At 44.4% G+C, this 23918-nt stretch overlaps 1 protein-coding gene and 1 long non-coding RNA gene across 2 annotated transcripts in view; one reads left to right on the top strand and one right to left on the bottom strand.

Moving 5' to 3' along the window:
* LOC146185048 (uncharacterized) overlaps positions 1-23918 on the top strand; it is a 310168-nt gene that overhangs the window by 155708 nt on the left and 130542 nt on the right. The gene's annotated exons all lie outside the window — the stretch shown is intronic.
* LOC146185053 (cytochrome P450 3A21-like) overlaps positions 8795-23918 on the bottom strand; it is a 37317-nt gene continuing 22193 nt past the window's right edge. Inside the window, exons 7-14 of the mRNA XM_084606040.1 lie at positions 22083-22228; positions 19686-19801; positions 19438-19582; positions 16394-16554; positions 12855-12946; positions 11969-12112; positions 9270-9432; positions 8795-8982 (exon numbers count right to left, since the gene is read on the bottom strand). Of these exons, the coding sequence (XP_084462166.1) occupies positions 8905-8982; positions 9270-9432; positions 11969-12112; positions 12855-12946; positions 16394-16554; positions 19438-19582; positions 19686-19801; positions 22083-22228 (1045 nt within the window). The 3' untranslated portion in view covers positions 8795-8904. The remainder of the gene's footprint in view (positions 8983-9269; positions 9433-11968; positions 12113-12854; positions 12947-16393; positions 16555-19437; positions 19583-19685; positions 19802-22082; positions 22229-23918) is intronic.

The following is a 23918-nucleotide window of genomic DNA, read 5'->3' on the forward strand; positions in this document are numbered from 1 at the left end:
CGAGGAGTTAAACGTCCTTCAAAAAAGGCCCTCTATCCAATATGCTATCAGCAATATATGATGGCTCAAGTGTTGTCAAGGACACCAACTATCGCCATGAGGACAGTCTGCTCAGGACACCCAAGAAGAGGCGACTTACTGGACCCGCTAATATGTACGTCCGAGCAACCTTTGTCAGGGCACTCCCTCAGCACTTTGTTTGCCGTGGAGTTTGTTTTTGTGCTGATAAAAGCGCACTTTCTAATCACCTCGACGCTCACTTTAGCCACAGTGAGGCGCCGTCGTAGTTTATCAGCGGTTGGTCCAAATCCGGTTCCGCTTCTAACAATGTAGCGGTGGCAACGGCAGCCCGGTGGTGCATGTGTCTGCTGCGTGCTTTAACTCACTTTTACAGAATTTATGGGAAGTAGGATGGCAAGTTGGGCAAATTGGGTTACGTTCATCTTGAACAAATATATAGCGCGAACGGAGACGACGGACGAGGAAGTACACAACACAAGCGCTGTGTTGCGCTTGTGTTGTGTACTTCCTCGTTCGTCGTCTCCGTTCGCGCTGTATACTTCCTCAAGCTGAACTTACAGGGAGAGATGCAGAAAGAGAAAGAGGGGCATGTAGAAGTTTGAGCCATGAAAGAAAGACTCTAATAGAAAATGAAGAGCCACCATGACCTCTTGAAACGGTGAAACAGGTGGCTCACGTATATCCCCTACTAGTGGAGAGGGCATACGCGGTCCGTTTCAGTTCTCGAATTACGCTGTACGCTTCGTAAACAGTTATTTTCTGTACAAGAGTGTCGGTTGTCTGCGTTTCTTACTTGAAGTTTAGCTTTCCTGCCAGGGACGTGAAATTGTCAGCATGAAGGCCAAAGGCCTGAAGTTTCCATCCTGCCCTAACGGCTGGCACAGTATACGCGCGTTTTCGCATTGGTAGCCATCGAATTGCCACTGCCAGGATTTGATCTCGCTACTATTGGATCAGCAGCCGAACGCCATTATTGCTGAACCACCGCTGCCGACATGAAATGACGACCCTTGCCAGCCTAATTTCCAGCTCTGTTGATATACAAATTATACAAGGTCGTTGATATGGTCATATGTTTTAGCAAATAGCTATGAGAACTTACCACTAAGCAAACGCATGCGTATGCCTTCTTTCTTTAAAGACAACGCCAGAACAGGAAGAAAGCATGCACGAACATTGAGGCGAAAACACTGTTTCTATGCAGTACAGCCTACTGATATTCCAAGGCTTGGCTGTACTGCTCTTCCTAGTCCCGAGATTTCTGCTCGTGTGCGATTATGCGCCGATGCTTTGCGGCATTTCGAGCTCTCCTATTTCCTGCTCTTAAAGCTGTTTCGGTCGCCCTGTGCTTAAAGCGCCCGGAAACTGAGGAAACTGAGTAAACCACAATTTTCAATGCTTGCAGCTTTTCACGTGTAGGATAGACAACTGTAGCCGGTATAACCATTATTTACGCTTTTTTGTTTGTTTGTTTTTTGTTTTTTTTTTTTCACTTTTACCTTATATTTATGCTTGGCAGGCGTTGTATCAGAACTGCCTAAACAGTTGTGCCGTTGTCTTGTACTCTGCCTACTTTCTCTAGGCGAACACATTTGAAAAGCTCCATGCCTACTGTCACCCTCGCATCATGGCCGATAGTAACCTCACGTTGCATACAGCGATACTGTTTACTTGCGCGATTAGTAATTTCAGATGCTGTGCCGCTAGCTCCGGACGGCAAACAGCAGCAGTTTGGCTAAATATTTACATGCCACTTCATAAAGTGTGTGGCGGCAATGCTCACGTCTCTTGTCTGGTTGCCCGCACAAGTCAGAACAGAATAATGGGCCATTTACGGAAAAGCTTCTGCGCATGCGCGACGAAGGCGCAGCTAGCGCCCTCTGTAGGTGATTTGGTTTTGGTTGGGAAACATGACCCAGCTAGCCCAGCCCAGCGCTGCCTAGCCGCGCATACTTGCGCTGTTGTGCGGCGGATTGTGTGAGCTGCTTGTCTCGCTTTCGCCGTGTGTGTGTCCGCGGCTCGAGCAAACACATTATTAATTAAAGAAGAAAGTCAGTTACGTGAAAAAAGCCGCCTGGCTACGTCATGGCCAATCCCCGAGTACGCGTCGCCTACTCTAGAAACACTGTAAGTGGCGCTCTCTTGGCCAGCTCCTCTGCGAAGACGCGCTTTTTTCCTCTCCCGTTTACGGGTCTGTCGGTGCCGTAGTCCGTTTTTAGCTTCTCTGTTTTCCTTCTCGAGCCACATCACTTGCAGAAAGGGCTATCTCAGCCTCGAGGCGAGGAAGTGATTTGGTGGAGGGAGTTATATACCTCCACCAAGGATTATCGACTTGGAGTAAAAGGAGCATCTTGTGCCCTAACAGCAGCACTCAACAGCAGCCCTGCTATATGCTACCAGGTTTCACTAAGCCTTGAAAAAGAAGCAAAGCAACCCAGTATTCTTCAGTATTGCACACAAAGCCTCATCACAGCCATTTAACTGCAACGCGTTTCTATACAAGCTAAGCACACACCTTGCAATAGCGACACTTGCAAGTATATATGATAGGCCACGACGACATACAATATGCGAAAGGCGAAGCCATTGATGGGGCCAGTTGTGCGCGCCGAGGCGTTCTGAAACGAGCGTCCTTGCTGTATTTCCCCCTTACTGCCAAATGCCCACATCTCGGTTCCATGAGAGCTCTGCCATCAACAAACGCATGTATTCTGTGAAAGCTTAATATTGTATATTAGTATGAACTTCAAATAACAACAATGGCAATTTAGTTGTGCTATCTGAACAGCTGGAGCACGGCAGAATGCAGCCTCAGAACCGACACTCGGCCCGTCAGTACGCGAAGCTCTCCCGTTTCAGCGCGAGCGTGGTTGGGATGCTACAACGGGACGTTTACTGACCAGTTATGTGTTCTGTACAAAGTTAGCAGAAACTCCCGCCCTATCAAGATAGCCTACACAGGAACATACACGAGTATCACAAAAGTGCATCTCATTACAGTGGTACACTAGTCCGCGCATAAGCGCTCATGCAATACATGCTCATTTCGTAACTCAGAGTTCTGCAGAAGAGAGATAGTTCTAACCGAAATATTTACCCAGCTGTGCAATCTCAGTGCATTCAGACGATGTGGCCCTTACCATCAGCGAACCATGCCGTTGCCGCATCAACACTGCGCCCCTCACAGACTGTGCGTGCGCCGCTGTCACCAAAACGTAGATATGAAGATTCACCTCGAAGTGTGTGATATGACCTCAATTCCTCCTTTAGGCCCCAGCCGCTCAGCGAACAGTTGAGGTGGCAACGTGCACGTACGAATTACCCATACTTAGTCATTCCTAAGGCTACGACGCAAGATGCCTGCGCTCCACACCATTTCTTAACACGAAAACGTGATATCCTCCTTATATACCATCGTTTTTCATCAGCAGACGCATGTTTTCAGCAAAACAACAGGACTAAAGCGAAGATCCAAGCGCACGTCAGTCTCCGAACGCTGCCTTGCGCATATTAGCCGAGAATCCCTTTCCAAGGAAAAGTGTCGGCGAAGCTTTCAATTTTCGATGACAGGTGGCCCTAGCTTTTCCGCAAGGTCTCTTCCACTCACTCTCGCATTAATGTACTCAAAGCGGATGAAAACGAGAGCACGCAGCTGGGAAAATAAAGGTGGATAGTTTTAATGGCGAACGAGAAAAACGATTAGTATTAGCATGACGGGCGTCCCCCACGCCTGCCGGGACCAGGATGTGCACGTGGCGCAATGTGCAAGTAACGACAGCCGAGCGAACTTGCTTCCCTGGTTGCTTTTTTCTTTAGTTTCTAGCTGCCGAACGCTGCACCCGACTGAGGAATGTCGGTTACCTAATTAATAAATCCTATACATCGAGACTATACGGAAAATTGGTTATGTGAGTTTTTAAAATGAAAAGTCGAGGTTAACCAACCGGCAGGGACCGGACGGTTTACTGCACATAGCTGAAATGGTGATAATGACTATAGGAAGAGTTACTTTAACTTATAAACTTCACTAGTATCGACAATTTCAAATGTTTTATATGAACTGTTTTTTGACTTCAACTTGCCTTAAAATTATATTTATATCGGTGAACATATTTTCAGGACATCGACTTTTTAGCCGTTCTATAACGTAAAAAATCAGGTAAATTCTCTACCTGTTACGTATAGCCAAAATGAAAAATATTTACTACTAACGCCACAGTTATCATCAAATTTCGCGGTTTCGTCATGGCAACAAGGAAAACCTCTTCCCTTTTTATCCTGCGTTAAAACGTAATCGTTGCACTCTAATCTGCTCATTTCTTCGAGACCAGACTGTGAAGAAACTCGCACAATGTGCAAAACTGAACGCATGTACTCCACCCAGCGATTGAATAAGAAAGAGAGCTTCCTGATCGTAAGCTTTTAAACGCGATACTTTTTACCAGAAATGTTTAAGCTTACTGCACCCCTCAACGGCATCTTACATCTAGGACGCCATTGCACATATAACATGAGAAGAATTGGAGACTAGTTGACTGATCTAGATGCTCGCGATCGTGTGCTTGATCAGTCAAAAATGTAAGAGACATTTATTATATGTCTATGATTGCTCACACTGGCATGGATTGCAGCTCTAAGCATTCTGGAAACTGAAACACGTTGCTGCAAGCCCCAAACACGATGAACAGCGTCCTACCACTTCTTCTAAAGGTGTTGATAGAAATAAGTGCGTAAATGTACACAAAAAATATACATGACTTCGTAACACCTGAATGAGCATACAACTTCATTTTACAGGGTCGCCGGAACCTTTATCTTCCTGCAGCTTTCACCGGCGGGAATGCACCACCCAACTTGACCTAGTTGGGCCCAGTGCGACCGCTTGCAAGGCCGTCGCGTAGGCAGCGTAGGCACCACACGCGCGCGTCCATTGCGCGATGTCTGAAACCGGTGCGGTTGTCCTTGAAGAGGAAGCCAGTGGGACAGTGACGCAAAGGGGCCACTCCCGACAAAAAGCGCCGGATGCCCTCGCGGCATTCCGCAACGGAGCGTTCCAAACGATGTGGCCACGCGTCATCTCACCAGATATAAAACGACAGCCAGACGCCCGTGGCGGTGAGCTCCGCAAATAAAGCGCGGTGTTTTTCATCCGAGCAATGAAGGAAAGCCCCAATTGTCGGACGCCATCGCGGCAGCAAATAAACCATGCAGAAAGGCTCTTTGGGTAGGAAAAGCACGAGTCTATTATCGGTGTTTTGTTGATCGACTCCGAAAGCATTGTTTTTCAGCTCATAACTACCCATAACGCTTTTCATGTAAGATCCCCGTCTAAAGCTAGCGCTGAAAAGCTTTGTCGCATTGAAGGACGATTAAATTTTACTGTTCGCTAATCAATGCATCCCTCAATTTCAGCATGTTATCTGCCATCTGCAAAGAGCTTACAGCATCATGCGGTGTATTGCGATAATGTATATTATGGTACGTCATCCGCTGGTGCAGTTTTCTGTGTAAGGTATGCGAGCTACCAAACCTACAACGCCACCGCTCCAAAGGTACCGCGTACCGACGCGTGGTACCCACGCACCAAAGCCGCAGGTGGGCTATCGGAAACGCCTACTGATGGAGTTCATTTTAATTGCATCTACATCAAGGTTTATTCACGCATACTGGTAGTTATTATTGGAAGAGCATTGTTAGTACTTCAGTATCAAAGGAATGTTGCCACCGCTGCCTGGTTTCTATCCCTCAAAGCTTGGTTGAGAGCCCATCGCGATAGCTCCTGAACAGCCGTCACTGGTTACTTCCTCACAGCTGAGATACCGCTACCATGGGCGGCAAAAGAAAGAGATAGCACTCGTCGTTTACACACATAGTCCTACGCTACTTAATCTGTCAGTTTGTTTAGCTAACCATAAAAAAAGAGGTTAAATCATGTAAAAATAGACGCAATCATGAAGTCAAATGGTGTGATGTAACCAAAGTGAGAGGGAGGGTACTTTGCGAGAACTTTTTTTGCGCTTCCTTTGCCGCCCAATCACTCAAAACTGAAGCATCAACTTAACTAGAGCACGCAACTAAAGAAAATAAAAGCATTTGCAGTTGTAGTTTTGTGTGAATTCTCATAAGCTCTCCAGTAGCAAGGAATGCATTGCAACAATTGCACTGGATGCAATTTTTATTTACAACGGAGGAAGGCAGTATTGGGTAACAATACTTAAATAATAAAGATATTGATTGAAGCCATTTGTACTAGTCGTTTAACTAATAATTTTTATGACAGAAAAGTATGACCCAATATTGTCGGTGAGGAGCAAAATCACGAAATCCGCATATTTTAAACACAGCTCTGCCAGCCATTAGCCCAGGCTCCCTTCGTTGAGCTACCATCTTTTCTGCCTTCGAATATATGTACAGGTAGGTAAAAACTTTAAATGAAGCACGCTATTGACTTCAGACGTATTCCGCGTTTCAAGCTGGCTGAACGAGCACCATTAATCGGCAAATAATGAGCTGCTGTATTTCCTCCGTGTACTTGAATACCTTTCATACTGCAGCAAATTTCACACAAAAATTTTTTGGGACATTTTGACACACACTGACACAAAAGGTGACCAAGGAAAGCTTCTGCTTATCTCACAGTACCGCGGGCACGGCCTTCGCGAAAGTGAGACTCTGGTACGCCCATTATCACTCTATCGCAGTACATTGCGTGGGCTAGCGCTCAGTAACGTTTACCTAGGAGCTGCCTACGTATTGTGTGACATATGTCTTCGTGCAGAACTGGCTTTTATTAAAGATTCATTCATCTTATACTCTCCTTTTTGCATCGAGTCAGCTGTGCGTCTCCATATTCACATTGTGTACCTGGTGGTACGAGCCTCCTGCACGCGTTCGGAATAGGTGAAGTTTTCATTCCACCGTGTAAGCAATTAATTGTCATGGTCAGGTAGATCTTAATTCTGGACTACGTCGAATTGCGGTCACTAGACCAGGAATTGATCTCGCAACCTCATGGCCAGCTGGTGAGCATCGAAATATCTAAGCCACCATAGGCCACCTGTTTGCGTGCTACTACGTTTTCGGTGATGATGCGCTTAATTGACAACGAACCACCAGCAATGCCTGCAAACTCCAAAGCAACGTTCGTTGAACGTCCTCTCTTCTTTGTCTCTGTGGTGCTTGTCATCCTTTTTATTGCGTAGACAGCATAAAGCAGGGGGAACCACTTGCGGAACACTGAAGCTCCGCCTTAAGAGTATGATGCGACAGCACTGTCAGCAGCTGTCAGCTCGGGAAGCTCCTCTCATCTCCGAGGAGCTGCCCGAGCTGACAGCTCCTGCCATTTCGGTCATGTCATGTGGTGTCGTAATCTTACACAACTTTCCAGCCATTGTGCAGCCTTCTCACTTGCTAGCTACCACGCACAAGAGGCATGCTTTGTATTTCTTGCTTACAGCAGCGACTACACAGGCGCCGGGTTTTCTGGATAACGAAGCCGTGAACGGCGTAGCGTTAATGCGGTCGTATTTGTTTGCGTTGCCGGCGAGTATAACCTCCACAGCCATCCGACGATAAGAGACGTGGAATTAATTTCGTAGGCACCTCAGGTCGAGAGCAGTAGATTGCCATCACCCCTTAGTAGTTTGCCGAGGAAAATGATGGGTGCACCGGGGAATGACAAAAAAAAAAAAAAAAAAAGCAGAATGGGTCACCAAACAAACGCGAGTAATTATATCGCAGAGCAAATGGGCATGGCCAGGGCATGGGGTACAAAGTCAAGATAAGCGGTGATCGTTAGGAGTTGAGCACCGGACTCTACAATATGTTAAGCCTATCACCAGCTTTAGAGATTCAGACCAGTCTTCGTGATTAGAAAGTTTCCAGGAGTAATTAGGCCAGAGTGGCACGAAACAGTATTAAAGGGGGGCATTTGGAAGGTGGCGTTCTCCTGCAGTGAGCGTTGGTGAGTCAATCACGATAAACTTTTTCAGCTTCTTGATTTCGACGCTGTTTCTATTACGGGAAATCATTGTTACCAAAATTTGTGTACCTGCAGCTAATAAGAATAAGAATAGAAAATAAAAACATTGCTCGTGTCGACAGTCCGAACTGTTCTTGCTGAAGACATATATTATCAGCGCATAATTTATTACGTTAATTTAATGAGGTTTAACGTCCCAAAGTGACAAAGGCTATGAGGGACGCCGTAGTGGAGGGCACCGGAAATTTTGACCAATTGAAATTTTTTAACGCGCACTGACATCGCACACCACACTGGCGCCTTGCTTTTCGCCTCAATCGAAAAGCAACCGCCTCGGCCGGGCTTTACCCCACATATTTGGGTACATCAGTCGAGCATCCTAACCACTTGAATAGCAGCTTGGGCATGTTGGTTATGCATCTTGAGGTAACAGCGCGGAACGGGGACGTTGTGTCGTAACAGCGCTCGTTGTGTCGTCTTCTAATCTTGTGCTCCCGTCCACGTTCCGCGCTGTTACCTCAAGATCCTAACCACTGCACCACCGCGGCGGTGCATATCTATAGGAATGTCAAAAACTGTCCCTACCTTAACGAAACAATAATAAAGAAAAAAAAAGCACGTCAGCGGTCGTTAGCCCCTGAACGGTGTGACAATAAAAAAAAAAAAAAAAAAGAGGGAGGGGAGGGGGGGGGGGGGGGGGGGGGGTGCGCGAGGTATAGACAAGAAATGTGAGCTTCTACTCACGGGGGATGCGTGAAGTATACACGAGAAATGTGAGCTTCTACTCAGGAGTAAGTTATAGTTCATGCTTTATTTTTAGAGAGATGTGATATTAAAGATTACATATTCTTGCACTTTGCATGCAACGCTGGTTTCAGGTGTAAGAAAAGTGGAGCTCCCCTCTAATCTCTCTTTCTTATTCCAAGCGTGATGTCTTTTGCAGTGAGAAGCCGAAATCCGTTCAGGAACTCCAAGGGCACCTGCGAGACAATTTTTTTTTTTTTTTGCAAGCTGACTTTGAAAAGAATTGTTAAAACATCTTTAAGTGCTACATCTTAAGTTATTAACCGCGGTAGGGAAGGACCAGAAAATTCTTAAACAAATATAATCAGCCAAGTATAATTTCAAAAAAAAATCTCAATTTACTGAGGCCAGTCGTGAAATATTAATGCTTCCTACAAAAGCTACATGACAAATGATTACGAGTTTTCAAACTAGAAACATTAGGCGGCTACGATGTTCTCATTTTACAGAGCACCTTACTTGCCTTGGTCTTTTCGGTCCTAACCAACTTGACGTTGCGAATAGCGTGAATCACAGAGAGCTTGACGGCCTGGAGGGAGAAGCGCATTGCGATGCAGTTGCGGGGTCCCGCACCGAACGGCAGGTACGTGTACGGCACGATCGATTCCACGTTTTCTTCGTTGAACCTGAGAGAGTCAAAATCAAAAAGCAGATTCACAAAGTTCAAGCCTGCGAGGAAGTGTACGAGTGAGGTAACATTTACGGCCGATGATGCTTATTTATTTAATTTATTTGTTTATTTGCTTACTAACTGATGGCATGTGGAGTGTCTGAAAGGGTGATATTGTAAAGGCTAAATTACATGAACCATAAGTAATGACATCACTACAATGCTAGAATTTTGTACAGTGCAGTTTAGACGAGCACAATAGTGGCATCTTGTTTAAATTCAGGAAGCAACATTGCTAACAATGCTTATCAAAATTCAAGGACTGGGTGTAGAGTGCACGTCAAATTTTCCTGATTGTTCTTTCTGTTTCTCGCGGAAGTACGTTTGACAGCGTTAACTCCTCGGTCTCGTTCTTCAAAATAACGGCGGCGGAGCCTACGTCCGCTCCCTCCTTCAGACCCTGAGAAAGTATTCTATCGTGGATGCACCTCCGAATGCCTAACGGGATATATATGCGTTCTCACTATACGAGCACAGTACTACCCAGCTCTTATAAAATAATCAAGAGGCTTTCTGCAGATTTTATACACAATTCCTAACCTGAAAATATAAACATATTCATTTTTTGTTATTAAAAATATATTTATTCACATAACCAAAAGGTAACAGGTCGTATTCATAGATCGTTAAGAATAGCAGAAATGAATAAAAAACAATGATCAATTCAAATTATAAAGACACGCCGTGTTGGGCCAGTTGTCTCATATTTCAAATGAAGGGGTCCCTTTGGGAAAAAAATTATCGTTGCTCATAACCTATGCAGTGATTTCCGTCAGCTTTTTCAAGGATGCATAGCGAGAAAGAGCGGTGACTGACGAAGCCACTCAGTACGAGCAACTATGGGCTATTGAAGTTGTTGCCGGGATGTGAGAAATGCAATGAACAGGTTTGACACGAGAGGTAGAAAATGACGAGATTGCGTCATAATACCGATACAAAATATTAGACATTTGAAAATACATCTCATTTTTCAAAGAGCTGAGGTTGAGTGATAGTTCTCGTAACTATAGATGTTCGTGCAAACTTTGATGAGATGAACCGGGCACCATTATTTTGAAATCATTCTAATTTACTGATTAAATAAGTCTGAGGGGCATTCCATAATAATGATGCGCAGTTCATTTTAAAACGTACAGGTGTTTTGTGGTCAAGAGGACTTGTAAATGCGCTCGAATGACATGGATTCCGTTTGATTAAATGTCATCATCATCAGCCTAACTATACCCACTGCAGGACAAGTGCATCTTCCATATTCCTCCAGGTAACCCGGTCCTGTGCTAGCTGCATCCACTTAAATATCCCTCCGAGACAAGAAGACGGTACTCTAACCACTAGGTCATCACTGCGGTGACGTGGTAAATGGCGCACTCATGTCTATCAACTCTAATATAGCTGGTCTTCTTCGTGAGCTTAAGCGAGCTGTCATTTGCTTTACTATTCTCAAATATTTGTGATTTGCTCTTTTTATCAAATTTGAGCCAACAGCGTCTTGAATACTGTCGCTGGTAAACATTTAATTTGGCACCATGATCAAACCATTCTGCATGTATGCAAGGCATGCATAGTTGAACGCATTCTTTCCACACGTATAGCTCGTATTATTGCTGTATTGGTGCGTCGACTTCATACACAATAATTCATTTTTGTGAAGCTTTTGTGTTGATCGCTTTCTAATTGTTTTTTAAATATTTTGCTACGTTTGGTAACAGTTTACAAGCAATTGCTTACCGAAATTAGGCTGTGAATACAAAACTATCGCATGTTATGGGCTCAGTTCAACTTCCTAGAATCTTTAATTTCCGTGGTAGTGAATGGGAAATCCTGTCCAATGACAAAAAAGCATTTCAATGGCTATCCGCCGTCATAACATGCTTTATAGAAGAACTAGCGTTGCATAATACGTTGTAGCCGATGCTAAGGTCGGCGCCTTTTGTACTGTACTTCCAAATCATAAGCTGACAACTATAGGGAGTGTGCTCCGTCCCCACAGTGGCGGCCATATTGTGATGCATGAAGCGAAGCATAAGCCTGTAGGCATATACAATCGGCTTAACATTATCTCTTTCGGCTTGCAATGCTGAACTTAGGCTCTGCACCACAAAATTGCGCCCGTGACGTCGCTTGAGTGCCTCCTATAGTGGCTAGGAGCGCATGGTAGAGAAGTTTCGTTTAAAGTGTGGTTGATAATAAACGTTATATTTATTTATATTTGGAAGGCACAGAAGAAGTTGGCACCCATGGCCCCAAGCGCCTCGTGCGCATAAAAAACGAAACTGCGACGCCATCCAGCGATTGAGAAAGCTAAAATTCTTAACAGTTAGAATGGATTGGAAAACGTTTATTTCATCAGCATCAAATTGTACTGACGACGGTCCACTCGAGATGGCGTGCAGTACATCACTGTTGCGACGTTAACAGTTGATTCAGTGACCAAGATTTGAATGTGCACTTACAAGAAAGAGAGCCGAGATTCGGGCACTGTTCCCACTTACCTTTCTGGCCTGAAAGTGTACGGGTCTGGAAAGTACTCCGGGTCGTAGTGCATGGAGTAGATGGGAATCCGAATCAGGTCGCCTTTCCGCACCTTCACTCCGGTGTCGCCTAGAAGATAGTCTTCACATGGGGTTCGTTCCAGACTGAAAAAAGAACCAGAAAGCGGCCACATGGCAAAGATGCGATGCTCATTGGCATGTAATAACTATTTCCTTTTTCCAGCATTCTGATCCTATGTTCGGTAACGGATAAGAACTCTATGCCAAACATTTTTGTTTGTTGCTCTATTCATTTCTTTTTTTTTTTTTTTTGTACCAGCTGTCGAGAAACATAATTCTCAATTTCAGACAGCTGAACTTAACATTTCTATACTGATTCTCTCTAGCATCAAGGTTACCTGACACACACAAAAAAAAAAAAAATGATTTCCCAGAGATATTGTAACGATGTTGCATCTGACTATTTTCATAATAAAAAAAAAATAAAGCCACGCGTCATTATTTTCAAGAAGCGCAGTTAGCAGTTAATTTTGACATTTAAAGCGAAAATGGATCGTTTGCTTCCCCAATTTGAATATTTCATCCAAACATCTCGATGGTTCCTAGATTATGCTTTCCGTTCAGTTTGAATTAAAACAAACAGAATGCAAGGTATAAGAGGAATGTGGAGGGACTGTCAGCTAGGCAGCTGTACACAAACGCTTCTCAACGTTATGTGGAACGAGAACTTCTTCGTTACGCTGTACAGTGGTTGATTTACAGACGGCTATAAAGCGGAGACTCCTTAACACTTCAAATAAATATTATTTTTTCCCACTTTCGGCTGCAACAGATGTTCTCGGTCAGTACGTCCCGCGAGACACTGAGTGTGGAGACGCAGACTTACCGCGTAGCAGGCGGGTACATTCGAAGCGCCTCTGAAACAACGCAGTGAAGGTACTGGAGGCTTGTCACCACGTCCAGGCTCAAGTGATCTCCCTGAGTTCATATAAAGGGGGGATGAGATATGTTAGCGAAAGCATAAGTGGTGAAAGGGCGCTCCGCAGAAATGCGGGATTCTTGCTCCCTGCCGCTGTTATCTCGCTCATTACTTTTTCTTCTGTACCAGCTCAGCTAGTGCAACCAATACTTTCCGAATGTGAATTAACTCTTCCAAACCGAGATATGAACCAACTCCAACTGAACGTGAACTAACTCTGAGGAAACCTGGAAGTCATTCGTGCCACTCAGACCGCAGTGACCCCTTTCTTGGCATTTAGGTAATAGATCATTCAGAAATATGCCTTTGTGTTTTTATGTCTCTAGTGACTCACCAATGAAGGATGAGCCATGTCGACCCCAAAACATCGCGATGCTCTTCGGAGCACCCTTGGTCAGTTTTACACCAAATATTTGTCAGATATACAAAAAAAAAACGAAAAAATAATGCTAGTGTAAGTAAGGCCATTAAGCTTGTAAACAATTTGAATAACGAAAGCCTACAATTTGACAAAATCTTTTGACATGGTTGACTAGAATTTGAGGCAATCCTTTCACTACAAATGGAAGGCGCAGACCATGGCCACACTCATACTGTCAGTCGAAGCGACGAGCGAAACACATATACTAGGGCTGTATGTAACTGGCTTGCTCCTGTCATTGATTCTGTTTACCCATTACGCCTTTTATTCTTTATTTTCTAGAATTCACATCATGACGATCAAAAAGGCTAACTATCCTCAATGTACCCAAAGAAAAAAATCCCAACGGTAAATACAAGCGACCGCGTCGTGCTCCCCTCTCGTGCTTACCCATGTAGCCCACCCAAACTCTTGCTGTCATTATGGCGATATGGATTCATCCGATCGCTTCACGCGTTGCTTACTAGCGGTGCTCGAAAGGCGTTTATCAGTAAATTGCTGTGATACAAAACATGACAGTTTCTAGTTGATTAACCGCGACGCCATGACAGTCGACGGACGGCATTCACCGTAGGGTTCAGGGATATTTGCGGCGGCGTTCATCAGTTTTATTCTCTTGTATGTTATTGTGGCCCTCAGAGAGAAGGAGGGGGGGAGGGGGGGAGGGGGGAGCATGGCTCCCTCTGTAACATAGCCACAATGCTGCCAAGCTATAATACGAGTTAAGACATTCTAAGCTCAGAAAACATCTATTACGGAAGACACAAACTCTCCGAATTCAGGGCAGTTGTCATCAAAAAGGAGGAGGAAGAAGAAATGCAGGGAGGTTAACAGGAGAAGGAACCGGTTTGCTTCCCTGCACTGGGGGAAGGGGGTGAGGGGATATAAAAGTGATGGGTAAGAGAGAAACCCAGAGTTTTTAAGGTGAGAACAGGACGGAATTTCGTCGCCGACCAGTGGGAAAAAAAAACAGAATTCTGTTGACGTTCTGCCCCCCCCCCCCCCCCCCCCCCCACTTCCCCCGTGTTGAGAGCCGGAACATCAACATAATTTTTTATTTTTTCAGTAATGTGCAACTCTCGTTTCGTCCAAAGCTACGTTTTGCTGAATATTTTGATAAAGCAATTGATGAAGCTCTCCAAACCATCCGTAAATAATCCCGCCCGCGTATCTTCTTTCGACGAATTTCTACTGCATAGTTGCTATGAACTAAACGAGATGGTACAACCAGTGCCACCGCGAGGCCAGCTACTTATTTTACTTCGCGGCCGCCGCTGACGACGTGGACATCCGGCTTCTGATGGAATTAGATAGCTACCACTAAATTGGTATGAAAAATATTGACTACCAAATGCAACTTCTATGCAAAACTTTGCAGTTTAAGGATTCAATGGTTTAGCTGGAAGGAGCATTCTACGAGACGTGCGTAATTGCGCCACTGTGGTGCGAATTACTCGCTTACATTTTGAGGCCTGAAAATATTTTATACCTTGCGCAATTTCGGGCTGTTGGTGCTCCTTAATTCATCAAAAAATAGTATACGGAGACTTATTGCCTCCTAACCTTTGTTACTTAAAAACTGACCCTCTCAAATAACCAAACCATAGGCATTAATTTCTTGCAGCTTGACAAGCGTTTTAATAGAGGAGATCTTAAGCTCCTACTTACATCACGCGAGGCGTGTTTGCCTTCTTCAGTAATGGCTGTCGACCCATTTGAGAAACACTAGTGAGTCTGGACAGATTTTATAAACGTAGCGGGAGATTCAGCGTCCTCGCCCTTTAACTGTTTTCGTACCTTCAGTCACAATCACGATCTTCTCTTTTCAAACCCGAGGTTGGTGGGAGGGAGGGAGGGAGGGAGGGAGGGAGGGAGGGAGGGAGGGAGGGAGGGAGGGAGGGAGGGAGGGTATTCCTAGCGAAAAGGCAGTCACAGACTGCTTCCCTTCTCATCCATATTTTGCCGACTGCACTGTTGGACACATCTTTTTTCTATTTTCAAGAAAAATAAAGAGAAGATAAGAAAAGAAAAGAAAGAGATACGAAGCGAGCAGAATAGGCCACAAAAATAACTCGAGTTAATGACCATCTAAGTTAAATCAAGAAGCAGAAGTGGGCATGGTATGGCATTTAGTGCAAAGAAAGGATAACCGATTGTAGCTAAGGGTAAAAAATTGTATCCCAAGGGAAGCAAAGGAGGCGGCAGAATGTTAGGTGGGCGCATGAGGCTAAGACGTTCGCAAGGGTCAAGTAGATGTCCCTATAGCATAGGAACGAGGTTAATTGGAGAAATATGGGAGAGACCTTCGCTTTGCAGTGGGTATAGTCCGGCTGATGATGATGACTGTCTTCTACGATGGCCTCCGTATGTTTTGGCGATACATAGGATTCGAGTTAAGAATGGAAATTGACAAATCGTCTTCCGCAGATGTCGGTCCACTTGAATATATTTCCTCTCTGTAGGCGGCTAAGACGAAAACTTCTACTTAGCTCTGATGACTTCAAATCAGAAATAAAGGCCTATCACAAAGAGCCAGTTTTTTTTTTTTTTAATGAAGGAAATTTTTTTTAAAGAGAATAGCAGATTTTTTCAAACAGCATTTTTTTTCTTTTTTTGGTAATGAGAAGGTCGAAGCAAGAGCAGTACCAGGACTGCTCATCATTACTCGATGAAACAGAGATGCATTCTAAAAGGGTTAAAAGAAAACGAACAAGGGCTGAAGAAGAGCTTTAGTACACTTATAGCCAATGTTTTGACAAGTGGACTTGCCTTCATATCTGAGGAAGGAATCCCCGCTTGCCGAAACCTTGGCTAGTGTACTGAGGCTCCCGTGCAAACCTCGTTCGCTTTGTGTTGACTTCGTGTGGTATTAATTACCTCATTCTGCCCTTGCGCTAGGGTTTGGGAGTTTTTCCTGAGTTACTAGCTTGTCTCTTATTTCATATGAAGTTTATAACTAAGTGATCTGCGTTGATAGCCATTACACACACAAAAATAAAAAGAACTGAGGGCTCAGGCAACGTACGTGAATTTTGAAGCATTCGTCCACTTCCGCCCTGAGCTTCTCCTGTGCTTCGGGGTGGATAGCCAGCAAGTAGAGGGTGTACGCGATAACCGTAGAATTCGTGTCGTTCCCAACGAGGAAGAAAAGCAGGCACTGCGCCATCGCTTCGTCTTCAGTCAGCGCTGAAATTAAACACAACTTAATAATGCAATATCACACCGCTCCACCGCAGTGAATTCAGTCTATTTACTGTGAGAAAGCTGCTTGGATTTCTGCGTCCTCAGTTCTTGAGCATCATACCATTAGCGGCTGTATTTACTTACCTCTTGATTGGCCTAATGTGTATTTTCCATGTGCATGTGCCTGCCTTGGCTACATTTTGCTCGTTTTGCGCTTGAAACTGTGACAACATGATCCAAGCCAGCATCTACCAGGTTCCTTTAACATGTGGCAAGGTGTGTATATACGACAAACGGGAAAATGCCTGAATGAACGTTTGAGGGAACACGAACGCTTGCTTGGAAAAGGTACTGGATCCAATCTTGCGGTTCATTGCAGCAAATGTAAATGCATGCTTCGGTTACTTTTTTTTTTTTTTTTTTTTTTTTACGTAAGCTTGCCATAAGGCATATTATAGAAATTCGTGTAAATTATTTTCGGTAAAGAACCGGAGCAGACTCCCACTGTTGTCGTTTTCGGTGAGCCATTTAGAGAGATCCTCTGCCCTCGTTGTAGTTAGTCCCACTTCGCGCAGAATGTTACTTGAAATGTTCCTCGGTTACTTGAAACCGTGATTCTGGACAGAAGTCGAAACTGCGTAGGCCGTGGATTAAAGGAAGCTTTATTTAAAACCCAAAAAGATTCAACGTGTGAGTGAAGCGTCTAAAACTCTCTATGAGAGCGAAGTTGTCTTCTTGGAAGCTTTTTGTTAAATTTTTAGTTATTTACCGCGCATGCCTGAATCATTCATCGCCCATGTACTTATTAGTTGTATACTATGTCCGGAACGGAATGTATTTAGTAGCCATCTTCTTTTAGCTTTTCACCCTGTTTTTGTTTTATCGCTCTTATAACCTTTATATTATGTCGCGTTGACTAATCTCATTTTTCTGGAAATGATTCCGCGCATATTCATTTTCCGTCAGTGTTCATTCGTTGTTAAATGCTTCGTCCAGGTGAACTGAATATCTTAACATTATATTTGAGTTTCATTATCTTTTAGCCTTATCACCTGTTTTTTTCTTTTATCGCTTTTAAGGCCCTTTACACCATGTAACGTTTGACTGCGTCTAACTGTTCTGCCACCGTTCTCATATTTATTGATAACGTTTTTGCTCAATAAAGATTAGTTGTCAGTCAGCGCTCTTTCCTGTCCCTTCTTTTTGCCTTCGGGCAATTTCATTTGCGCTGAAGATTTTTTTACGTCACAACACCATGAAAGTTCATTCTAGCGCACAATGTAGGGAAGTAGTCGTCACCTTCGGACTATTCCTTGTTATTCGGTCGAATCGAAAGTATTTCAACGATAGGGTATGTGTAAGTGTGATGGTGTGCGTGAAAAATTGCCATTTTATGAATGATTCCAGGAAGTATTCGACTTCTTTGTGTAATAATTCTGGAAAATTTATTTTCTACCATTTTTTTTTATTTTTCCGCTACAAATTGGAGACCAAGCGTTTAATTACTTCCACGTGCATGCGTGTGTATGCAATTCGTGAATATACGCGAAACTTTAAGCGAATTATATTGATTTGTGTCCCACATTTGCCGCATATTGCACTAACGTCACACTTGGCAAACTTTCTGCTGTGCCCACTCCATTAGGAATAAGTCGCAAACGCTATGCCACAGCCAGGTATGTACGTCTTTGCCAAAAGTAACCAGGATGCATGTTTTGGTTCTCGCTTCTATTCCAAAGCAAACACGGACAATTGCCAGAGTATCACAACTTGTTGAGAAATGAAGATAGGTGCTCACGTTTACTTCTCACATATTTACAGCTGCAGAAGTGTTACAGATTCTCTAATACCTGACTGAGAAGTGGGACACGCTGCCTGGTTACTTTTGGCAAAAATGGTACGTTCGATACAAACGAGGATGCGCCTTGCAGATGATGGCCCGTCGTCTCCAACATCGATGCGCACGACTCCTTCGAAAGCATCAAGGCAAAACTGTGTAGGCGCACCGCATAATGCACCAAGCTGCCGTGGATGACCTTGGTGCAAACAATAGCTCGCCATATGTGAACTAAACGAACGCTTCGGAAATATTGGACAATACGGCAGCGCAGTCTAAAAGATTTCTGCAGGAGCCCTATGGTGACTTGAAACATGGAATTATTTCATAGAGCATGCAGCAGTAGGCTTAAGGAGTCAGTAGCCTTCGCTAATACTTAGTGAGACTAAAATTGTACACAGCAATTTGGACACAACTACAGGTAAAGTAGGCCCTCCACTCCCTGAACCGACCACAATCTTTTCTCATACATCGCCAGAGATCATGCTGGCCTTCGTATTCCTCTGGCATTATCTGCGCCGAATCGAAACTGCGAATAACTAGCGCCACCTCAATAGCGGAGTTCCTAGCTGTCGTTGATATGCTGATGTTGTAGCCAGCTGACAGAGAGACTAAGCTTGCAACCAACTTCAAAGTGCTTGCATTTACTATTAAACGTCAATACAACCTCTGGGTCCCTTATAACCACAGTTCCATGCCCTTCACGAAACTGTTATATTAAAAATAATAATGATAATAATACGCAGACTATTTCGCAACGTTCAGAACATGATATCATGAGCTCGCCCATCCCCTTCAGATGTGGTGAAACTATCTTTAGGAAGCGCATCATTTCCTGTTAAGAGTCCATTATTGCCCTTGCGTGCCTTATCTCGCAACGTAATAAAGAGAAAATGCAATATCGGATACAGCAAAGGCAATGTATTCTATGATAGATTATTGGGTTTCGTCTCTGCCGCAACTTTAAGTACATCATTGCAAGAGGAATGCTAAAGCATTCATGTCGAGAGTTAGGTGCGTTTTACCTATGGCGATACATAAATACCTACATCTATCAGACGCAAACGTAGACTCCATCTTCAGGTCTCCGCCAAGGTTGAAGAGTTGTCCGTCACGGTCGGAGCTATTGTCTGCGGCAGCGGAAAGTTTTCCGTCCTGGGCATCTATCATCAGCTGCAGGAAATCTTCAATGCGCTGGCGAGTAACAAAAGAGTGTCATTCACGTGTACATGAACATCAGTACTCTCTTCACATTGTACCAAGGCCGCCGCCGTGCAAAGCTTGAAAAGTTACTTACGACGTCTTGTTCTCGTCGCTTGTTTATAATATTCTTGCAAAGCTTGATGAAGTATAGAAACGTGTCTCGCTGGAAGGGTCGGATTTTGAATATCCGCGAGATGGCCGGGAGTACAACTGTAAATATAAATTGCGAATTATTCTTTAGCCATATATTCAATACAAGATTTTCACAATTGCAAAGATATTGTTGGGGGGATGAGGCCGTCTTCCATCCCACTCCCACCCCATGTCTGATACACCCTTGATGGAAAAAAAGCTATAGCGCGTGTACGCTATTATATGCTATATATTTATCTCGAAATAAATGCACGGAGTGAGCAAGGTGACTTCAAAACATCATCGACAGCGCAGACAGGCGCTAACGCACAACTGAAATTTATTGATGAAACACGCGATATATACAAGTCACTTAAAATATAAAGAAAAGCAGCTCCCCCTCGGAAGCTCATGTCAAAGAGAGAAAGAATTGTATGCAACACGTGCAACGCATCGCAAAAAAAAAAAAAAAACAAAAAAAAACACGTATATCAGTACAAAGTGAAGGCTAGAAAATTGATTTCACAGTCTTCCATTGTAACGAAGGGCTCATTGAAATATAAATTTTCACATTCCCTCCATAACTTCACGAACAAGTTGGTTGCGATGTCCGAAAAGTACGGCGGTTGTTGAAAAAAAAAGCGTCGAGCCCTTTTTCTTTTTCTTCATGTGGTCCTCTTTTTCGCTGCATGCGCGGCAGTGCTTAGGAAGATTGCCACACCGTTCTTTTAGGGAATAGCTGTGTTCGCCAAGTCTAATTGTTGAACGTAGATCAACTCGCCCAACTTTCCGAGCTGCTTGATGCCATTTATTGGTCTCTCCTAGCTATCGAAATAACCACTTTAGATGCCAGTGGTATACTTACAATTAGAATGCGGTATCCCATGAGCGGCAGCAGATTGATGTCTGCTCCCAGTACCCCTTTAACGGCCTCGACTTGGCGAGTTTCTCACGTTCACGATGTAGCCGAGTGAGTAAGGCACCAAGACTTTTTACAGCCTAAGAGAGCATTCGCGCGTCGGTGGATACATGTAGAGAATATAGGAGCGTCCTCTTTGAAACGGGGTGGTAGCAGTTGCTATCATGCTCGTTTTTTCTCCTATATCTCAATTATTCTTTTAGATCGCTTAACTATACCATAATTCTATTTATTGAATTTTATTGCTTCTACATTACTACCCTAAGTTACTTTTCTGCTTTTAAGTAATTAATCTTCATATTTTTTGCTATAGCTTCCACCGCAGGTTCATTCACTCGGCCACTGGTATCTCTAAACCACAAGGCCTCAGAAGAGTGACTGCGCCTGCACCGACTTCAGGGTGGATACCATCAAATTCGAATATAAGATGGTTAATTGTTTCTGTGGATTTAACACATGCTGCATATGTGTCATCTTCGTGGTTAAATTTCATTTTGTAGCTGCGTGTTCTAAGGCACCCTGAACCAGCTTTAAAAAGTAGGGCACTGTCTCTTGAGTTATTAAAGAAGGCTTCCTTCCTGATCTGCCTCTTCCACTTTCGGTATAGTTCCACGCTGTTTCTTTTCCATAAAATTTATCCAATTTTTATCTTGTGTGTCTTTCACCTGTTGCTTAAGGCTCTTTGTTTCTTCGTCCTTGTGACCAGCATACTTACGGGGTAGTTTCCTAGTTCTTTTCCTCCATTGTGAGCCAACGCTTTTTAGGTATTTAAATACTTTAGCTGCCCACCTGTTAGTGTCTAGAAAGCGCTTTCTAGCAGCGAAAGAGGTGATAGAGGTTGCAAGGCGCTGCACATGAAAACCACGTTGTTTAAAGCTTACCCGGCGGAATACTGTTAATTGTATCGCTCTGAAGTTCAATACAAACTGCGGAATGGGAGCAAATCCTTTGGCATTCAGCTGCCGCTTACCGCTAGCACCTACCGCTACCTCGCGGCGGCTGTACGCAACCGCAGGCTACCTTGAGGGCGCCAGATGGCGTAACGTGACCGCAAGATCTAGGGAGCCTACATGTTTCGCCGCGGCGCCCGGCTATGTTAAAGAGAATATTAACAAGGGCCCCAGAAAGGTACCCCTCAGCTCAAGGGAAAGAAGCGACTGAAGGTGGCAACGGGTCTAATAGCGGAGAATATTAAAAAATAACGGGTCGCACCACCATCACAGGTGCGAAAAGGAACTGCGTTTTTGCTATGGATCGTCGGTTAGGCTGACTATCGACGACTATATAAGCTGCGACATTTTTCTTTTTCATGCGAGTTTGTTATATCGTGTTTGCTTCAGGCTGTGTTCCTTGACAACTCTATAGTGATTTTACGTGAGCGGTCATTTTCTATTTTACGCGCACATGAGTAGAAAAACTTAGTTGTCACTGTAGACTCACAGAAAATGAAGAGGCGAGGTGTCACAGTTCCAGAGAAGGACTCCCTGGTGCGGGTGACGAACTCATTGGTCTGGTCCGAGTGGGAGTCTAACCGTGTACCGAAGGCGCATCTCGCAATCACGTCCAAGGCGTAATTGCCGAAGAACCTGTGCAGTAGAAGCGATCGGAGGCTTATTAGTTGCGCTATTGTAAGGGATAGCCTAAGGAAACCAGCAGAGCTTAGAAGCCATCGCTTGCTACTTCACGCGCCTTAGTTCAGAGTGCTGCTAAGTGTGAATGCACTGATTATTTCATGCAAAAATAAAAACATATTCAGCAGGTCTCCCCACGTCAAGTGGAGTGAAAAAGTAGTGATCGAAGAACAGATTAGAAGACTGGCGTAGCACTGAACTGTGCTCGTTATTGGGCTGGTTAGCACTCACGAAAAAAAAAATAATAACTCGGCTTCGATGGCGGTAGCAACAGGCACACGCTCAGGTGGTCTGAGAACAGAACCACCATTGTTATCGTTTGAAGCTGCCGAAGAACAAAAGAAGTGCCTGCGTAGGGCTGCATAAACCATAGATACAGCTGTCAGCAAATATGTATAAAACATGGACAGCAGCTGCCTCAAAGGTGATGCGCGACTTTTACGCTATAGCTACCAATTTTTATGAGCATTGTAAGCCATTTTTTACGCCGGAAATACACGTAACCCAGATGTAGAACCGGATATATCGAATTGTTGTTTATAACAAACGTTCAACATATTCCCTTGAAAATCACTTAAAATGTAGTAGAGGCGTGTTCGCGTTTATCCAGCTACCACTCAAACGAACATTAATATATAGAACTGCGCTCCGCGCAAAAGCTTAATTTCTCCTAAAGACGCCCCTATAATAATTATTTTTGTGCTGTACAGGATTGGCTGCGCAAAATTGGGCACCTGCTTGATAAAGTGAACGTCGAGACCGCTTCAAAGTGGCCTTCTGTCTGCAATGCTTCTCTTCAATGCGACACTGCTGTCATGCGGGAATGCCAAAAATCGAGCCCTGCTCTTCGTGCGGTGAAGCGAGCCTAGCTTTCCAAAGGTTGCGGCGGTTGTCACGTGGCCTACTTCGCTGCTGAAGGAGACGGAGAAATAAACTTTACCCTGTTTTAACTGTCTTATTATAGTACCTACAGTATTATACCTCTTGCTGTGAACGGTGGCGCTTGGAAAAGCACCGTCAGCAGCAACTTTAATGTGAAAACAACGGCACATGCGCCTAACGGCACCAGGTGCGAGCAGGGTCAGCTTCGACGCTCCGACCTGACTACCATTTATCAAGAGGACGCGCTCGTGTCCACGGAGAGGTACACCGGGGTGCGCTCCTCTTTTTGGCGCCTGGTGCGAGATAACGCTCGGCTCGCGGGTTGCCACGCCCAAGACGAGCGACTGGCCGGTGTGCAGCACATTCCTGCAGGAAGCGTGCCGCTATCTTGGATACGCCGCGTTGACGTTTCTGTGTTATGGGAGATACAGAAGAGCTCATCTCTTAGAATGTTTTATATGAGTAATTATCGACATATCGAACTATTTCGCGATAACCCTTCTTGGTAAATATATCCACGATCGACTGTATTTCTTGAGCATTAGAGTGCACATGCGGCAGAAAACTTGGTGTAATGAATACGAGCGTGATGAAGCACTAGCAATGCAACGGCACACCAGCCTGCGCTGGCGTAAGATGACGGGGCATGTACGTATACTAAAATTAGTGCATGTCCCTGACGGTTGGTACTTAGTAAGGGATATGGCCATACACTGAGAGGACGGAGGGATGTGTGAAGCTAGGGAACCACGTGACATGGCAG

Source organism: Amblyomma maculatum, chromosome 6 (assembly GCF_055883805.1).
Source record: "Amblyomma maculatum isolate TAMU_Amacu chromosome 6, ASM5588380v1, whole genome shotgun sequence".
Lineage (NCBI taxonomy): Eukaryota > Metazoa > Arthropoda > Arachnida > Ixodida > Ixodidae > Amblyomma > Amblyomma maculatum.